General features: G+C 40.9%; 1 protein-coding gene across 3 annotated transcripts in view; it reads right to left on the bottom strand.

Moving 5' to 3' along the window:
- Positions 1-17,095, bottom strand: part of LOC147111942 (neurobeachin-like) — a 1,011,877-nt gene that overhangs the window by 572,970 nt on the left and 421,812 nt on the right. For 2 of the 3 annotated variants that reach the window (XM_085999351.1, XM_085999350.1), the window contains 2 exons: positions 10,680-10,745; positions 10,191-10,371 (listed from right to left, as the gene is read on the bottom strand). In XM_085999351.1, coding sequence (XP_085855477.1) covers positions 10,191-10,371; positions 10,680-10,745 — 247 coding nt within the window. Of the gene's footprint in view, positions 1-10,190; positions 10,372-10,679; positions 10,753-17,095 lie in introns of those variants that run through there. The other variant, XM_085999349.1, reaches the window with a different exon arrangement.

The following is a 17,095-nucleotide window of genomic DNA, read 5'->3' as shown; positions in this document are numbered from 1 at the left end:
ACGAGGCTGATCCCTAGTGTCAGGGATCTTAGTTATAAGAAATGGTGATGTTTGGGCTTTTCAGCATGGAAAGGAGGCATCCGAGAGGTGATCTTAGAGATATACAAGATTGTAAATGGTATGGAAAAGGTTCGTCTGGAATACTTATTTAAATTAAACTGTGAGACTAGGATAAGGGGACACAAGGTTCAAACTAGTAAAAGGTAGAGAAAGTAATTAACACTTTAAATTGGACATTAGGGCAGTGGTGAAACATTTAAGAAATAATTAGATGCAGCAATGGGGGGGAAGGGCAATGGGGAGTGTAGGGTTGTTCTGGCTGAATGAATTAAGATGGGCTAAATGTCCTCTCTCAGGGGAGTTATCCCCGGTGTCCTGGCCAATATTTATCCCTCAACTAACAACACTAAAACAGACAATCTGGTCATTATCACATTGCTGTTTGTGGGACATTGCTGTGCGCAAAATGGCTGCCGTGTTCCCTACATTACAACAGTGACTCCACTTCAAAAGTACTTCATTGGCTATAAAGCGCTTTCAGACGTTCAGTGGTCATGAAAGGTGCTATATAAATGCAAGTCTTTCTTTATTTCATTCCAAAGATCATTGAGATTTGCTTCTTTTCCACTGTAAAGCCCAGTGGTGTGTTACAGATATCTGCTGTGATAGTGCTATAGTACTGCTCTTTCATTTGCTCCTTTGCCTGGCTCCAGAACAGTTTACTGTTTAAAAGACAAATCATAGAAGTTTACGGCATAGAATGAGACCATTTGGCCCATCGTGTCTGTGCCGGCTAAAAAAGAGCTATCCAGCCTAATCCCACTTTCCAGTTGTTGGTCCAAATCCATGTAGGTTAAGGCACTTCAAGTGCATATCCAAGTCATTTTTAAATGTGATCAGAGTTTCTGCCTCTATCACCCTTTCAGGTAGTGAGTTCCAGACCCTCACCACCCTTTGGATGAAAACATTTCTCCTCAACTCCCCTCTAACCCTTCTACCAATTATTTAAATCTATAACCCCTGGCTATTGACATCTCTGCTAAGGGAAATAGGTCCTTCCTATCCACTCTATCTAGGCCCCTCATAATTTTATACACCTCAATTAAATCTCCCCTCAGCCTCCTCTATTTCAAAGAAAACAACCCCAGCCTATCCAATTCTTCAGTCTTGGCAACATCCTCATAAATCTTCCCTGTATCCTCTCTAGTGCAATCATATCTTTCCAGAATTGTACATAGTACTCTAGCTGTGGCCTAACTAGTGTTTATAAAGGCTTTGTATGCACTGGAATTATACTGCATCTGGTGTCAAACCCAAGCACTCTCAGCACTGCCTCCTCCAGGAGGTCGTACACTGCTGCATCTGGAGTCAGGTTGGAATCTGATTCTGGGATTATTCTGTAATTTTTGCATTGCTTGCAAAAGTGATAATATAACTACAAAGGATTGGTCCTTCTAAATACATCTTACAGATTTTGAAATTATAGGAAAATAATTTTTAACTCTGAAGCTTTAGTTGCACATAAAGAGAAAATTTTAAAGCTTGTCTCCCATCTCTTTTCCTCTAGCATAACATAGGATTACATAGGATATACGGCACAGAAACAGGTCATTCAGCTCAACCAGTCCATGCCGCCGTTTATGCTCTACTCGAGCCTCCTCCTGTCTTTCCTCATTTAAATCTATCATCATAACCCTCTATTTCCTTCTCCCTCATGTGCTTGTCTAGCCTCCCCTTAAATGCATCTATACTTTTTGCTTCAACCACTCCCTGTGATAGCGAGTTCCACATTATCACCACTCTCTGGGTAAAGAAGTTTCTTCTGAATTCTCTATGGAATTTCTTGGTGACTATCTTATATTGATGGCCTCTAGTTATGCTCTTCCCCACAAGTGGAAATATTCTCTCTGTATCCACTCTATCAAAACCTTTCATAATTTTAAAGACCTCTATTAGGTCACCCCTTAGCCTTCTTTTTTCAAGAGAAAAGAGACCCTGCCAGTTCATCCTTTCCTGATATGTATACCCTTGCATTTCTGGCATCATCCTTGTAAATCTTCTCTGCACCCTCTCTAGTGCCTCTATATCCTTTTTATAATATGGCGACCAGAACTATAATCAGTACTCCAAGTGTGGTCTAACCAAGGTTCGATACAGGTTTAGCATAACTTCCCTACTTTTCAATTCTATACCTCTAGAAATAAACTCTAGTGCTCGATTTGCTTTATTTATGGCCTTGCTAACCTGTATCGCAACTTTTAGTGATTTGTGTATTTATACTCCGAGATCCCTTTGCTCCTCTGCCCCATTTAGATTCTTATTTTCCATGTAATATGTGACCTGCCTATTTTCCAAGTAATAAGTGACCTCCCTATTCTTACTACCAAAATATAATATCTCACATTTATCGGTGTTGAATTTCATTTGCCAATTATATGCCCATTCTGCAAGTCTATTAATGTCATCCTGTAATTTGTTGCAATCCTCCTCAGTATTGACTATCCCCCCCAATTTGGTGTCATCCGCAAATTTAGAAATTGGCCCAGATATTCCGATCGCAGGCCTCCCACGGGCGGAGGGCTGCGATCTGGAAAAATCTGCGCCAAGACCGGAGGGCTCCCGGGAGGCGCAGAGTTCTGCTGCTGGGCCTCTCCAAGCTGCCGGTGTGCAGGGCCCACGTATCCCAGAGGCGCAGGCGGTTCGCAGCGTCCCTGGGATCACATGGGCCATGGGGAGCCAATCAGAGAAGGGAATCTCCATTCATATATTTGACAGGTCTTGACATTATTATTTGACATATTGTAGGAACTCCATTCCCTTATCCCCTTTACCTACCTCTTCTGTCCAATTAATATCAGGGTAGTTGAAATCCCCCATGATTATTATTCTATGTTTTTTACTCATTTCCCGAATTTGTCTACATATTTCTTCCTCCACCTTCTTGCCACTATTAGGTGGTCTGTAGACTACACCTATTAGTGTGATTGATCCTTTATTATCTTTTATCTCTATCCATATGGATTCTATTTTTGTCCTGCTGATAGCTGCATCACTTTTTTCTACTGCCATTATGTTATCCCTAATAAGTACAGCTACTCCACCTCTTCTTTTTCTCCTCTCTATCTTTTCTAAATATGTTATACCCTGCAATGTTTAATTCCCAGTCCTGATTTTTCTGTAGCCATGTCTCAGTAATCCCTACTATGTCTGGTTCCTCGCAATGCATGACTGCCACCAGCTCCCCTGTTTTATTACGGACACTGTGTGCATTGCTGTACAGACAGTTTAACTCATTTTTAATAGGATTTCTTCTCACTTTATGTTTAACCATCTTTTTAGACACCTGTTCTATAACTCTATTTGTTCCCTTGCCATCAATGTCCTCCCTTACTTTATTCTTTCCTATGCTCTCTTTTCCTGTTTTGTTTATATTAGGCTGGTTACGTTTCTTGTAGATCCCTCCCCCCAGCTTAAAGCCTATGCACCTCCCTATTTACCCTTTCCGCTAGGACACGGGTCCCATCCCGGTTCAGGTGGAGCCCGTCCCATCGGTACAGCTCCTTCTTGTCCCAGAACTGGTGTCAGTGTCCCATGAAAAGGAACCCCTCTTTACCACACCAGCCCTTGGGCCACGTGTTAATTCTCCTGATCTGTTTGCTTCGATGCCAATTTGCACATGGCTTGGGCAATAATCCAGAGATTATTACCCTTGAGGTCCTGCTTTGTAATTTAGAGCCTAGCTCCTGATACTTTTTCAGCAGGACCTCCTCCCACCTATGCCGTTTGTTCCAACATGGACCACGACAACTGGATTTCCACCCTCCCTTTACAAGTTCCTCTCCAGCCGCCATGAGATATCCCTTACCCTGACACCAGGTAGGCAACACACCCGTCGGGGCTCTCGTTCTTGGCTGCAGAGGACGCTATCTATCCCCCTAATTATAGAGTTCCCTATTACTGCCGCATTTCTATTCTGCTCTTCCCTCCCTTGGACAGCCTTCTGAGCCACGGTGCCTTGGTCTGCATTGTGGCTGTCCTCCCTGCAGTCTTTCTCCTTGTCCTCACAGGTAGCGAGTACTTCGTACCTGTTGGACAGGACCAGTGTCTTCTCAACCTCTCCTAAATCCCCGCTACCCAGCTCCCTAGCAATCACACCCTCCCCTTCCTGAACCTGTGCTTTCCTCTGGGCTGTGACTGCATTCTGGATAAAACTGTCGAGAAATTCCTCTCCCTCCCTTGTGTGTTGGAGTGTCTCCAACTCGCACTCCAGCTCAATTACTCTGTGCCGGAGAGATTCGAGGTGGAGACCATCTCCTGCAGACGTGTTCGCTCGGGACAGTCTCGCTGTCCACAAACTCCCACATACTGCAGTCCAGACACATAACCTGCACTGCGATATCTTAGTCTCACTAATTAAATAAATAAAATGAGGCTAAAGTCCTTTTTCAATGATTATTTATAGTTATATTAATTAGTTTAACCAGTTAAGCTATAAATTTAATACGGTATTTTGTAGTTTCCCGCACCTAGTTTAAACCACTGTCCTAGGTTAGAGAAAAGACAGAAAAAAAACCTTTAATACTCACCAACCAATCACCTACCAGCTGTCCCGTGATGTCACTCCTTGTTTTTTTGGAAATCGTCGAAGGTTCGGCCGCCGCTGATACCGCCTCCAATTAACCTCCCTGCTCTTATATTCTATGCCTTGGCTAATAAAGGGAAGCATCCCGTATTTCTTCAGGATGCACAAGGTAGATCCTGCTACCTGATATGGGGCTGCATTCAGACTGAATTGAATTGGTTAACATTACAACTAATTCAATACATGTTGTTTAGTTCCATCAGATGAAGAATGTCTACCTTTTAAAACAAATTGTGGCTGATTGCATTCTTAAGTGTCAGTCTGGCTCAGTGGTAGCACTCTCACCTCCGAGTCAGAAGTTGTGGGTGCAAGTCTCACTCCAGAATTTGAGTACATAATCTAACCTGACAATTCAGTGCAATACTGAGGGAATGCTACATTGTCAGAGGTGCCACCTTTCGGATGAGACACTAAACTGAGTCCATCTGCCTGTTCAAGTAGACATAAAAGATTCTATGGCACGTTGGTGAGGTACCAAAGCAATACCCTGCCAAGAATTCAAGCCATTAAATAGAATAGCAGTTAGCCATGGGGTGGGAAAGAGGAGAATCGGTGAGGAAGAGAGATGGGAGGCAAGCTTTCAAATTTTCTTTTTACAACAAAAGCTTCAGTGTTAGAAATTATTTTCCTATAATTTCAAAACCCATAAGATGTATTTAGCAGGACCAATCCTTTGTAGTTATATTATCACTTTTGCAAGCAATGCAAAAATGATGATAATCTTGGGGGGGTGGCAAACAGTGAGGATGATATCAATCGACTGCAACAGGACATAGAAAGGCTAGCAGAATGGTGGCAGATGGAATTTAATGCCGAGAAGTGTGAGGTGTTGCATTTTGGCAGAAGGAACAGGGAGAGGCAATATACACTTAATGGCACAGTTTTAATGAGTGTGCAGGGACAGAGGGACCTGGGAGTTAATGCGCATAGGTCCTTGAAGGTGGCGGGACATATTGAGAGAGTGGTTAGCAAAGCATATGGGATCTTGGGTTTCATAAATAGAGGTATTGAGTACAAAAGAAGAGATGTTATGCTGAACCTTTATAAAATGCTGGTTAGGCCACAACTGGAGTATTGCATCCAGTTCTGGTCACCACACTTTAGGTAGGATGTGAAGGCACTTGAGAGGGTGCAGAGAAGATTTACCAGAATGGTTCTGGGGATGGGGAATCTTAGCTACAAGGACAGGTTGGAGAAGCTGGATTTGTTTTCACTAGAGCAAAGGAGGTTGAGGGGTGATTTGATAGAGGTGTACAAGATTATGATGGGTTTAGATAGGCTAGATGGGGAAAGGCTGTTCCCACTAGTTGATGGTACAAGGACTAGGGGACACAGATTTAAGGTTTTGGGCAAGAGAAACAGGAGGGATGTGAGGAAAAACTTTTTTACGCAGCGAGTAGTAAGGACCGGGAACTCGCTGCCGACGGAAGTGGTGGAAGCGGAGACACTCAATGTTTTCACGGGGAGACTGGATAAGCACTTGAGGGAAATAAACGTGCAGGGTTACAGGGATAGAGTGGGGGAATGGGACTGACTGGATTGCTCTACAGAGAGCTGGCACAGACTCGACGGGCCAAATGGCCTCCTTTTGTGCCATTATGACTCTATGACTATGACTAATCCCAGAATCAGATTCCAACCTGACTCCAGATGCAGCAGTGTATGACCTCCTGGAGGATCCTGGCAGTGCTGAGAATGCTTGGGTTTGACACCAGATACAGTACAATTCCAGCGCATGCAAAACCTTTATAAAGTATTCAGAGCCATCAGAAATCTATCGAAAGTGCAGACGCTCTTTCTTGCACTCTCAAAAATTTTAAAATATTACAGCCAGGAATCAATTCTGTTACCACTGATCTTAGCCCTATAGCTACAGTAAAATACAGACTAAGAAAAACCTGAATATTTGTTAGAAATTGGGAAGATTTTTAACCGTACTATAATTTTGATTTCAAATGTCTCAAAACAGTAAATCTGATCCTAAACTCTGGAACCAGGGGACACAGGCTCAAGCATATAAAAGAGGAGGTGCAGAGTTTAGATTTAACTACATTTTGCAAAAGTTGACAAATGTGAGGAATAGCAACTGGATAGATATTTCAGGACTTGGGCAATTGAGAAGTTAATGGCCCAGAAATTCGGGTCTCCACGGGTGGGTACGCACGGGGTACTCACCCGTAAGCCCAATGGAAGTGCCGGTTTCCTGCATGCACTGCACATGCGCAGGAAACCGGCACTTCCGTTCCCCTGAAAGAAGGGGTTCAGAAGTCGAATGCGTGTGCAGGAGAGGCTGCGTGTGCGCATCGAACTTACAGTTTCTTTGCAGGTTTTCCCGGGAGGGTAAGTCTCCAGAAGTTAGACATGTAAAAAGCAGTCGCAAGGCCTGCTTTTTACAAGGTAAGTGGTGAATTAATTAAAATTAAAACATTTTTTCCACAGGTTTATTATTTTTAAATACTTTAAAGAAAGGTAAGTTTATTTTTAGGCCCGTTAGAAAAAGTAATTAATTTTTTCAAAAATTTAAATTATGGTTTAAAATAGTTATTTCATGTAATTTATAGTTTATTTTAAAAATGTGATTTTTTTTTTTTATTTGTTTGAAGATGTAGTGATGTTTTGGGGCTTGTCGTATTTATAGGTTTGACAGGTATGAATGAAGCATTCCCTGCTACCATTGGCTCTCCATGGCCCACGTGATCCCAGGGGACGCATCGAACTAACTGCGCCCCTGGAATACGCAAACACTGCGCGCCGGCAGTTGGAGGAGGCCCAGGATCGCAATTCCACCGGGGCCCACAGCTCAACGGCCAGCGCGCAAGTTAAGTGCAGGTCGGGGGCTTGCACCCGTCGGAAGCCCCCAACCTGAATTTCTGGGCCATTCGTTTTTTGTAATTTGCCAGATGGAGTCTTTCTGGTCCTGTACTTCCATATTCTTAGATAACTTAGCTGACTGCAGAAACTCTCCTCCTAATTCTCCTCTACCAAGAGCTATACAATCTAAAGACCATACCAGTGAAGTAGAGATTTTAAAATCTTCTTTTCATGACACTTATGACAATCTTATATGTCTCTGCCCATTTCAAAGTATTCCAAAGCCAATTATCTTTTGACCCTTTGGACTCTGAATTTCGGAAATGACTGAAAAATGGGGGAAAAAAAGATCTGATCCCAAAAGCTTAGTAGCACCTTTGACAGCCAGTTTTAATCATTTCACAGCTTAAAGAAACCCCAAAATATATTAAAAATACAAACTCATGACATGCTGAGAGCTACATTTTCTATTGTGATTACTCATGTAGCATACATACAATTAAATTACTTTTGACAGTATAAATATTTCAAAGTTAAAATAAGAAAAAAATATGAGGATAGATTTCCCTCATTGGGTGCCTGACGGGCACTGCACCTGTAAGAGGAGAGCATACTCAGGTTTCCTGGTCTGAATCATTTGCATAGCCCAAGTATACATCTGCCACAGCAGCCAGAAGTTTTGAAGATCATTATGAGGTAGGGAGAAAAGTACATTGGAATCATTCTCCACATCTTTTTTGGAGTGCCCAATGGTCAGCTAGGTAGGAAAATAAGGCAAGACACTGAAAGTGCTCCCTTCCCATCTCATTAACATTGTAACACTGCTCTAGGTACAGGGACAGGCCTAATAACGTAATTTTAGGATCCCCAGGAAATCCCAGGGAAGCACAGTGTGGCAGAGATCTGACATAGCATGTTTCTGCCACTTTTCCTCTGCTGCACCTGAGAATTAAGCATTTCCCAGGCGCAACAAGGAAGAACATCCACTATATAGTCTACTGATAATTCAATAATTTTTTGAGCTTAAAAGAACTGAATTATCCAGTAAATTCAATTAAACAATGTAAATAACAAAGCAAAGTGATAAATTAGTGCTAAAAACAGATTATTTGCATTAAGTATTAACATAAACTAACCAACTGGCACTTGTCAGTCTTTACAGACACGTTCTTGGACTTTTGAAGAAGCACCAATTCTGATGTAACTGATACTTAAATGTTTACTTTGGGTGACCTTTTTCCGACTGAATTTCTCCTCCAAATGTCATAGTCTAACTCAGCAAATCCAATGTGAATTTTAACACACCACCACTTCAACAGTTTTTCGAGGAGATTGGCAGGGTATCTTAACCAACACTGTTAAAAAGCAATAGGTAAGCCACTATTTAACAGAACAAAGAAGTTCTTACACTCTAATAGCATGGACAAATGCCTAACCAACCATTAATAGAACATGGGTTTGTTCATTTGTATTAGTTGACATTATTTAGGATACATTTGCTTTTTAATCTCAGTGAGGAATTGTCATCAGAGTGATGGTAATAAGAGAAGCGTTAAGGATGGAGGTAAGGGATACTATTCTAATGCTAGAGTATGGCGCATTGTTGGGAGAGCTTTACACTGAATATATCCTTGATACACTTAACCTAAGAGTGCTTGATCCTGACATTAAGTGCCTACAGACACTGCTCAGCGTGAATTATTCCCTACCTTTTTTTCTGATTTATGATATGGGATCGCATTATTCACTGTCGTTTGTGAAATACAGAGTTCTGATGAAAGGACCTGAAACATTAACTCTGTTTCTCCCTCCACAGATGCTGCCTGACCTGCTGCGCGTTTCCAGCATTTTCTGTTTTTATTTCAGATTTTAAGGCCTAGAAATTGAGTGGGCTTAGCGCCCATTTTGCGGCACTAGAGGGCATTGCGCTGGACTTACAGCCGGTTTTGAAATTGACTAGGGCCCAACATCGGCGTTACACCGGTAGCGCTGCGCCGGCACCGATGACGTCATCGGTGTGCGCAGCGTCCCGGTTGCCGTGGTGACGGGCCCCAGCGCCGAAATTCAGTTGCGGCCGCCTCGCCCGTGGCAGCCGCAACTAAGACTCTGGCAACAGAGTCTTACACGACTTTGCGCCGGCGCATAAAGGTGGAGCGGCGGCCGGCCGCTTTCCCGCTGGCCGCCTGCCCGCACCTCCCTCCCCGGACTCCCCCACCACCCCCCCCGCGGAACAGATGCTTCTCGGCTGCGAGCCCGGCACTTCCCCGAGGTGCCGGGCTCATTTTTGTGGCGATTTAACCGGCCAGCGGGCGGGTGCAGGCAGCTCCTCCTTAACTGAAGGAGGAGGCCTGCACTTCCCGAGCCTGCCGCACCGCATCGGGCGCCGCAGCGCCGGAATAGGGCGCGTAGCGCCAGTTTTCAGGCGCAAACAGCCTTCAGTAGCGCCGGCAGCCGTTTGGGCGCGGCGCTACTGAATTTTTGGCGCGCACAGCGCGACTTAGCACCGGCGCTAAATTTCCGGCGTTAAGCCCCGGCGCAGCGCAAACTCAATTTCTAGGCCTAAGTGTTTAGGATGTTTTGTAAATTTGGGATGCATGTAATACAATCTATACCGAGGGCTATAACGGCAAAACGTTTTCTTCATTTTACTAACATCGTTATTGTTTAAATCATTTTAATGAACTTAAGTATTGAAATGCTGTTGCATTCATGCATAAATACAAATCTACAGACTCACCAAGCCTCAGGCACTGGCGCATTAAGCCTCCAGATGACATATTCTTTTCAGCTTCAATCTCACTGAAATTGAGTGAACTCGAGAAAACCAGCACATCAACCATGGCCATCAGCCTGTTTAAGAATGTTACCGCTGTCTCTGTTGACATGCCTTGGGTTGCCTCAATGTTTTCCAGCTCAGTCTTTTAAAAAAAACACAGGCAAAACATACATGTAGTGCTACCACAAACCTTTTCCTTAGAAAATGCCACATACAGTTTTATAAGTAGTGTTGAAAATTAATTCAGAAAAATATTTTAGCTGGTAAAGTTTGCATTTTCAGTTTATTTACCAAAAAAAACATAAACCACTTTGGTGGTAGCATCTTACAAGGTTCTAATACAATCAATAGCTTCTGATGCTATGATAAACCATGAAAGTGAAGTTCAACACTCCAATTATTTTATTTTATGTAAAATATATATGCAGCATATATAATTTTTTAACTTACAAGTGATTTGCCCGGGCTGTGGAGTCTCCCACTGTCCACTGGGGCTCTGGAATCCACTGTGTTGGTCTTTTGAAGATAGCAGCAGTTTTTATAACACGTGAGAGGAAAAGTGGGTATAACAGAGTTTATAAGGAAAGTCTGTACATATACAGGAAGGCCCAGTGATACAGAAAATTGCTTTACAGTGGGATACTAGAAAATTATATATGCTGTATACGTTCGAGTGCAATTTGGACATTTTGTTCCTGTATGTTACCAACATTTGTTTTGGATATGTCCTTTATTATAGAAGTATTCAAATTAAGTCTTGGATATCTTCTGAAAGCTCAAGTTGTTAAATTTAAGGTGTTTTTAAAAAAAATGTTTAAAACATTCTGAGAATCAAAACAAAGATATTCAAGTCCAGGGAATTTAGTGCCTTACTCTTTTTCCAAAAAAAAAGCTCAGTCACTAAGTATAAGATAATAATGATTAAGTGTCACTCACTTAATTGTGTGAAGTATAGCAGAGTCCACTAGCTATATACAGTAGCTGTGTTATAAAAATTTAATACAACTAAATATTTCCTATTTTATAGGACAATGGAGCTCATTTTATGTTTTTTTTAAAGTTTATAACACTTTAGTAACATAAAATTTAATTTGAGCAATGTGTCACCAATTATCATGTGAGCTAACCTTTATAGCATTCTTTTGGTTGCACACACCTAAATACCATCTACATCTCATTTAAATTTCTCGATCATTTCTCGTCATTCTCAGCTCCTAAGTGGCATTTATACACTCACCTATTCTTGGAACTTTCATTTTGCACATAATAACTAAATATTTTTAGATACTATTCAGTATTTCAGCCATTTTTGAGTTTATTTTGTATTAATAGTCATGAGAGAGAATGATATCATCTACATAAATAGCATATTTTAGCAATCAATATTTTGCAGGATATGGAACATTTACAAATAGTATACATTTTTTAACCATTAAATACTTTGGGGTGGATTTCCACAGAGGTTCTCACACTTGTCTGCCATAACCTCAGTTGAAATTCCTCAGAAATCTCAGGAAAATATTTATGCTGAGTTCCAGGAGTTCCTGTAGCTCCTCTGCTGAAGTTACAGTGGACAAGCAGAAAAACCCATGCTGAAATTCATCCCTTTTGTCTCCAACATTTCCCTTTTACCCTATTTATTGTTCCTTCCGAGTAAGTTTTCTGCTTCAGATGTTGCAAACCAAGTAAAGTAAGAGTGCTCCATTGTAACAAATTACTAATTTCCTCTTGTAGATTACAGGAAAGATTTACACTTAATGCTATTTGGAGAAAACATTAAATAAAACTGAGCTCTTATCTGTTCCCATATTAAGTGATTATACAGAAGGTATAATGACTTTCAAATAAATTAAACTAAATTAAACACAAAAAAGTAGAAATACTAACCTTAGAACCCTGGGCATGTAATATGAAAAAATACAACAAAAAGAAAAGGGTAAGAATTAATAAAGAGAAAGAAAAATAACATGTCAATTAAATTCTAAAATCATATTTCTTACCTACTAAATTCAGCCTTAGAACTCAACTAAGTATCATTAATAAGAGAAAATATATGGGCTATGGATCTAATAATTGAATTACAGATTTCTAAAATGATTATACCTTTCCTTTACTAACATTTATCATAGGAACTTCTAAACAGATGGTAAACTTTGCCATTAATCATTTTGATGGGTAGTCATCCAAAAGACAAAAGTAATTTGAATTATTTCAAACACTGAAGAAATGACCGAAAAAAAATTATTTTTACTATGCATCTTTTATTTGTTAAAAATTGCTCAGAAAGCTCAACACTGCCATGTGTTACTGGAATACCACAAAGATCAATAAGCAATTGTGTACAAAAACAAACATTTAACATAATCAGTATTCACTTCCTGGTACTGTGTTAAAGAACAGAGGTAAATGTACAGGAATTATAAGGAAGATTTTCCACTCCAATGCACCGGTGATGGTTGCGTGTAACAGACGTTTGGGGGTTGGGGGGGGGGAACTTGATGGAGAGTACATCCTTACTAACTGGGTGGCACTGGTAGCTCAGGAAATGTGCATTGCTGGAGTACTCAAGCTATAATAAAGGTCTGAAAAGTTTGCAATTTGTGGGGCTTTCCTCCCCTGCATTTTCCAGTAGTTGCAACCAAATGCAATCACTTGAAACAGAAACAGGTGTACTCCAAACTGACTTCAGAATTTAGTTTCTTAAAGATATATGTCCCTTTTGCAAGTGACAGTTAAGTTGTTTGGTTTTGCTGCCTTTTTTTTGCCTTTTTGCAATTCATTGCTAATTTTTCCTTGTTTCCCCCGCCATCACCGTGTATCATTTGGGGAAGGTGCCCTCAATGAAAACAGCTCCCACTAAATAAAATGGGTACTTCACCTGTGAATCCCTCTTATGCTCAGTGAGGTAGATGAGGAGCAAGAGCAGTTCTACAGATATAAGTGGAGGCAGATGTGCCTGTATTGGAGGTGGTCTGAGCAGACTGCTCCTGTCCAAGGAGGCGGGTGTACAGATGACGTATAGTTAACCTGGGCACATACGAACAGCTCTGTTTTCACCACTTACACTTTACCAGGAACTCAAGAGTCTCAGAAGTCTTCTGCCTCCTACAGTCAAACCTCCAAATTTTGTCCATGACAGGAATGGCTCTACCTTTAGCAGTAAAAGTCACAATTGTTTTGAATGTCTTTGTTACTGGTTGTTTACAAGCTGGCTTGAGTGACATCTGCTATATCAGCCCGTCTGCAATGGATTGCTGCATTCATCAGGTCACTGATTAATTGTTAGACCCGATGAAGAGCGTCATAATTTTTCCAAAGAAAAACAAACCAACAAGAGGGGGTTCTTCACTTTTGCACTGTAACTGGGTTTCTAAGAGTCATCAATGGAACCCATGTGGTCATACCAGCTCCTTTCACCAATGCTATGGCATTTATGAATAAGCAATGGATTCCAGTCTATTAATGTTCAGGTTATATGTGACCATAAGAACATGAAGTAGGCAGATTCCCGGGACCATGGAAGCTACCATAATACATTGATTCTACGCCAGTCAACAGTCAAGGTGTGCAAAGAGAAATAATTCATTCGGGCAGTTATATGCTTTTTGGGTTTGGGTGAATGACATAGAATAGCAGGATAGGTGGTTTGAAGTAAAAAAATGAAGGGACTATAATTGTTTGCACATTGTATGACAAAGACCAGGGTAATAGATTGGAGAAAAGCTGATTTTGAGGGGCTGAGAATAGAACTTGGGAAAATAAAATGGACAACAGTATTGGCAAACAATGATGTAGAACAGCAATGGGAAACATTTAAAATGATGTTCAACAGAGTCCAGGAAAAATATATTCCGCTAATATACAAGAACAAGCTAAACACTAATGAGATACCATGAATGAATAAAGCCATAAGGGAAAAATTAAGGGTAAGGAAAGAGGCATACATTAAATACATGGACAGCAGGGGAGAGCATGATAAGTGAGAATATGAAGGAATTAGGCGAGAAGTCAAAAAACCAATTAGGAAGGTAAAGAGGAACTATGAAATTAAATTATCAAGGAACATAAAACAAAATAGTAAAATATTTTACATGCACATAAATTTAAAAAAAGGAATAGGGCCACTAAGGGATAGAGGGGATAATACCACAGGCAGCAATAGAGAGATGGCAGAGATATTAAATAATTACTTTGCTGCAGTATTTACCAGGGAGACAGAACAGGTGGAGATGACATTGGATGATGAGATTAGTAATGAGTTAACTGCATTTAAAATAAAACGAGGAGATATACTAAATAAACTAATGAAACTCAAAGAGGATAAAACCCCTGGTCTGGACGGATTACATCCGCGTATTTTAAAAGAATCTAGGGAAGAAATAGCAGAGGCATTACTACACATATTTAGTAATTCCTTAGAAAAAGGTGTAGTGCCAGAGGACTGGCGGATAGCTGACGTAATACCTATATTTAAGAAGGGAGATAGAACATATCCAGGGAACTATAGGCCAGTCAGCTTAACATTGGTGGTAGGAAAAATAATGGAATCCTCACTAAAGGAGAAAATAGAAGAACATCTAGAAATGAAAAATATATTAATAAATAGTCAGCGTGGATTTCAAAAGGGAAAGTCTTGCTTGACCAAACTCATTGAATTTTTTGAAGAGGTAACAGAGAGTAGACAAGGGTAATGCACTGGATGTAATATATCTAGATTTGAAAAAGGCCTTCGATAAGGTACCACATAATAGACTAATGAATAAGGTCAGGGAATGCAGAGTCAGGGGACAAGTAGCACAATGGATAGCTAGCTGGCTTCAAGACAGAAAGCAGAGAGTAGGGGTAAAAGGTAGCTATTCAGAGTGGCAGAAGGTGGGAAGTGGTGTTCCAGAAGCATCAGTGCTGGGACCACTGTTGTTCACAATTTATATTAATGATTTAAGCCTTGGAATCAAAAACACAATTTCTAAATTTGCAGACAACACCAAATTGGGGGGAAAGCCAATACTGAGGAGGACTGCAACAAATTACAAGAAGACATTAATAAACTTGCAGAATGGGCATATAATTGGCAAATGAAATTCAACACGGATAAATGTGAGGTATTACATTTTGGTAAGAAAAATAGGGGGTCACATATTACTAGAAAAATAAGAATCTAAATGGGGTAGAGGAACAAAGGGATCTAGTTGTAAAAATACACAAATCACAAAAAGTATCGAATCAGGTTAACAAGGCCATAAAAAAAGCAAACCAAGCACTAGGGTTTATTTCTAGAGGGATAGAATTGAAAAGTAGTGAAGTCATGCTAAACTTGTATCGGGCCCTGGTTAGACCACACGGAGTACTGTGTGCAATTCTGGTTGCCATATTATAAAAAGGATGTGGAGGCACTGGAGAGGGTTCAGAGAAGATTTACAAGGATGATACCAGAAATGCAAGGTTATACCTATCAGGAAAGGATGAACAGGCTGGGTCTCTTTTCTCTTGAAAAGAGAAGGCTGAGAGGTGACCTAATAGAGGTCTTTAAAAGCATGAAAGGTTTTGATAGAGTAGATAGTGTTTCCACTTGTGGGGAAGAGCAAAACTAAAGGCTATCAATATAAGATAGTCACCAAAAAATCAAATAGGGAATGCAGAAGAAACTTCTTTACCCAGAGAGTGGTGAGAATGTGGAACTCGCTAACACAGGGAGTGGTTAAAGCGAATAGTATAGATGCATTTAAGGGGCGATTAGATAAGCATATGAGGGAGAAGGGAATAGAGGGTTATGCTGATAGATTTAGATGAGGAAAGGCGGGAGGAGGTTTGAGTGGAGCATAAACACCGGCAGACTGGTTGGGCCGAATGGCCTGTTTCTGTGCTGTATGTAATCCTATGTAATTGGTGTAAATTACATACTGGATTGGAAATTTGTCTTCTAAAGAGCCATTATAGGAGAACTGCCAGGAAATGTAAGGATTAAGGAACTAGGTTAGTAGTCTCTGGATTGCAGCCAATCATTTGAGGTTCCTGAGAAAGGAGAGCAGGATCCTTGTTTTGATGACTGCCTTGAGTCATGGAGTACAGCAGAAAACCGTGTGTTTGGAGATAAGAGAGAGTCATTTTCTGGCTAGGGCAATTTTTTCAGGAAGAATGGAGTTCATGTGAATCAGTTGAGGGCTTAAAAACACTAGCTCACAATATAGAAAGTGCCACAGCCAAGTATTTAAGCTAGTTGGGAAAGGGAATACCATCATTCATTATTTTTGTAGTTTCATTTGGACTGAAGAGGCAGAGCATCTGATGGTTACAATCAAAATTTAAAGAATTTCAATTACAGGGGTCAAGACTGTTTACTTAGGATGCGCCTTGACATATTTTTGTGCTAATGCTGGAAGTAAATAATAGAAATAAAATGCTGAAATGATAGCTATATGCTTCCATAGAGCATTTAGATGTAATTGGTATTTCTGAACACTGGCTGGACAAATGTGATGAACAGAAGTGTACTTCCCCTCCATATAAATTTCCCTACCCACATTCACAGCAAGGTCAAAGTGGGGCTCATCTCCCAAGACCTATGATCTTGATCAGCAGGCTACCTCTGGCCACTTCCTTGTATCCCTCACCACCCACATCCCCATACCCTCTTCCAACTCCACTTGCAATCCCCTCCTGCATCTACTCCAATAAAAAAAACTTAGCCTCCCAACTTGCTTGCAACTGCACTCCCAAACTTCCAAATTGTCTAGATTTTGGCCCTCCATCTACCACTATACCACTGCGGCTGTAAATTTGCTCAACTACTTGCTCATCCAAACCTCCTCCCCAGCAAAACCTTCACCATCTCTCATCCTAGTCATTTCCCGCTTGTATGGCCCTGA

The sequence above is a fragment of the Somniosus microcephalus genome, chromosome 10 (genome assembly GCF_052327205.1).
Source record: "Somniosus microcephalus isolate GS21.2 chromosome 10, FLI_Smic_1.0, whole genome shotgun sequence".
NCBI lineage: Eukaryota > Metazoa > Chordata > Chondrichthyes > Squaliformes > Somniosidae > Somniosus > Somniosus microcephalus.
Note: the sequence above shows the minus strand (reverse complement) of the source record. Positions and strands in the feature narration are given on the sequence as shown.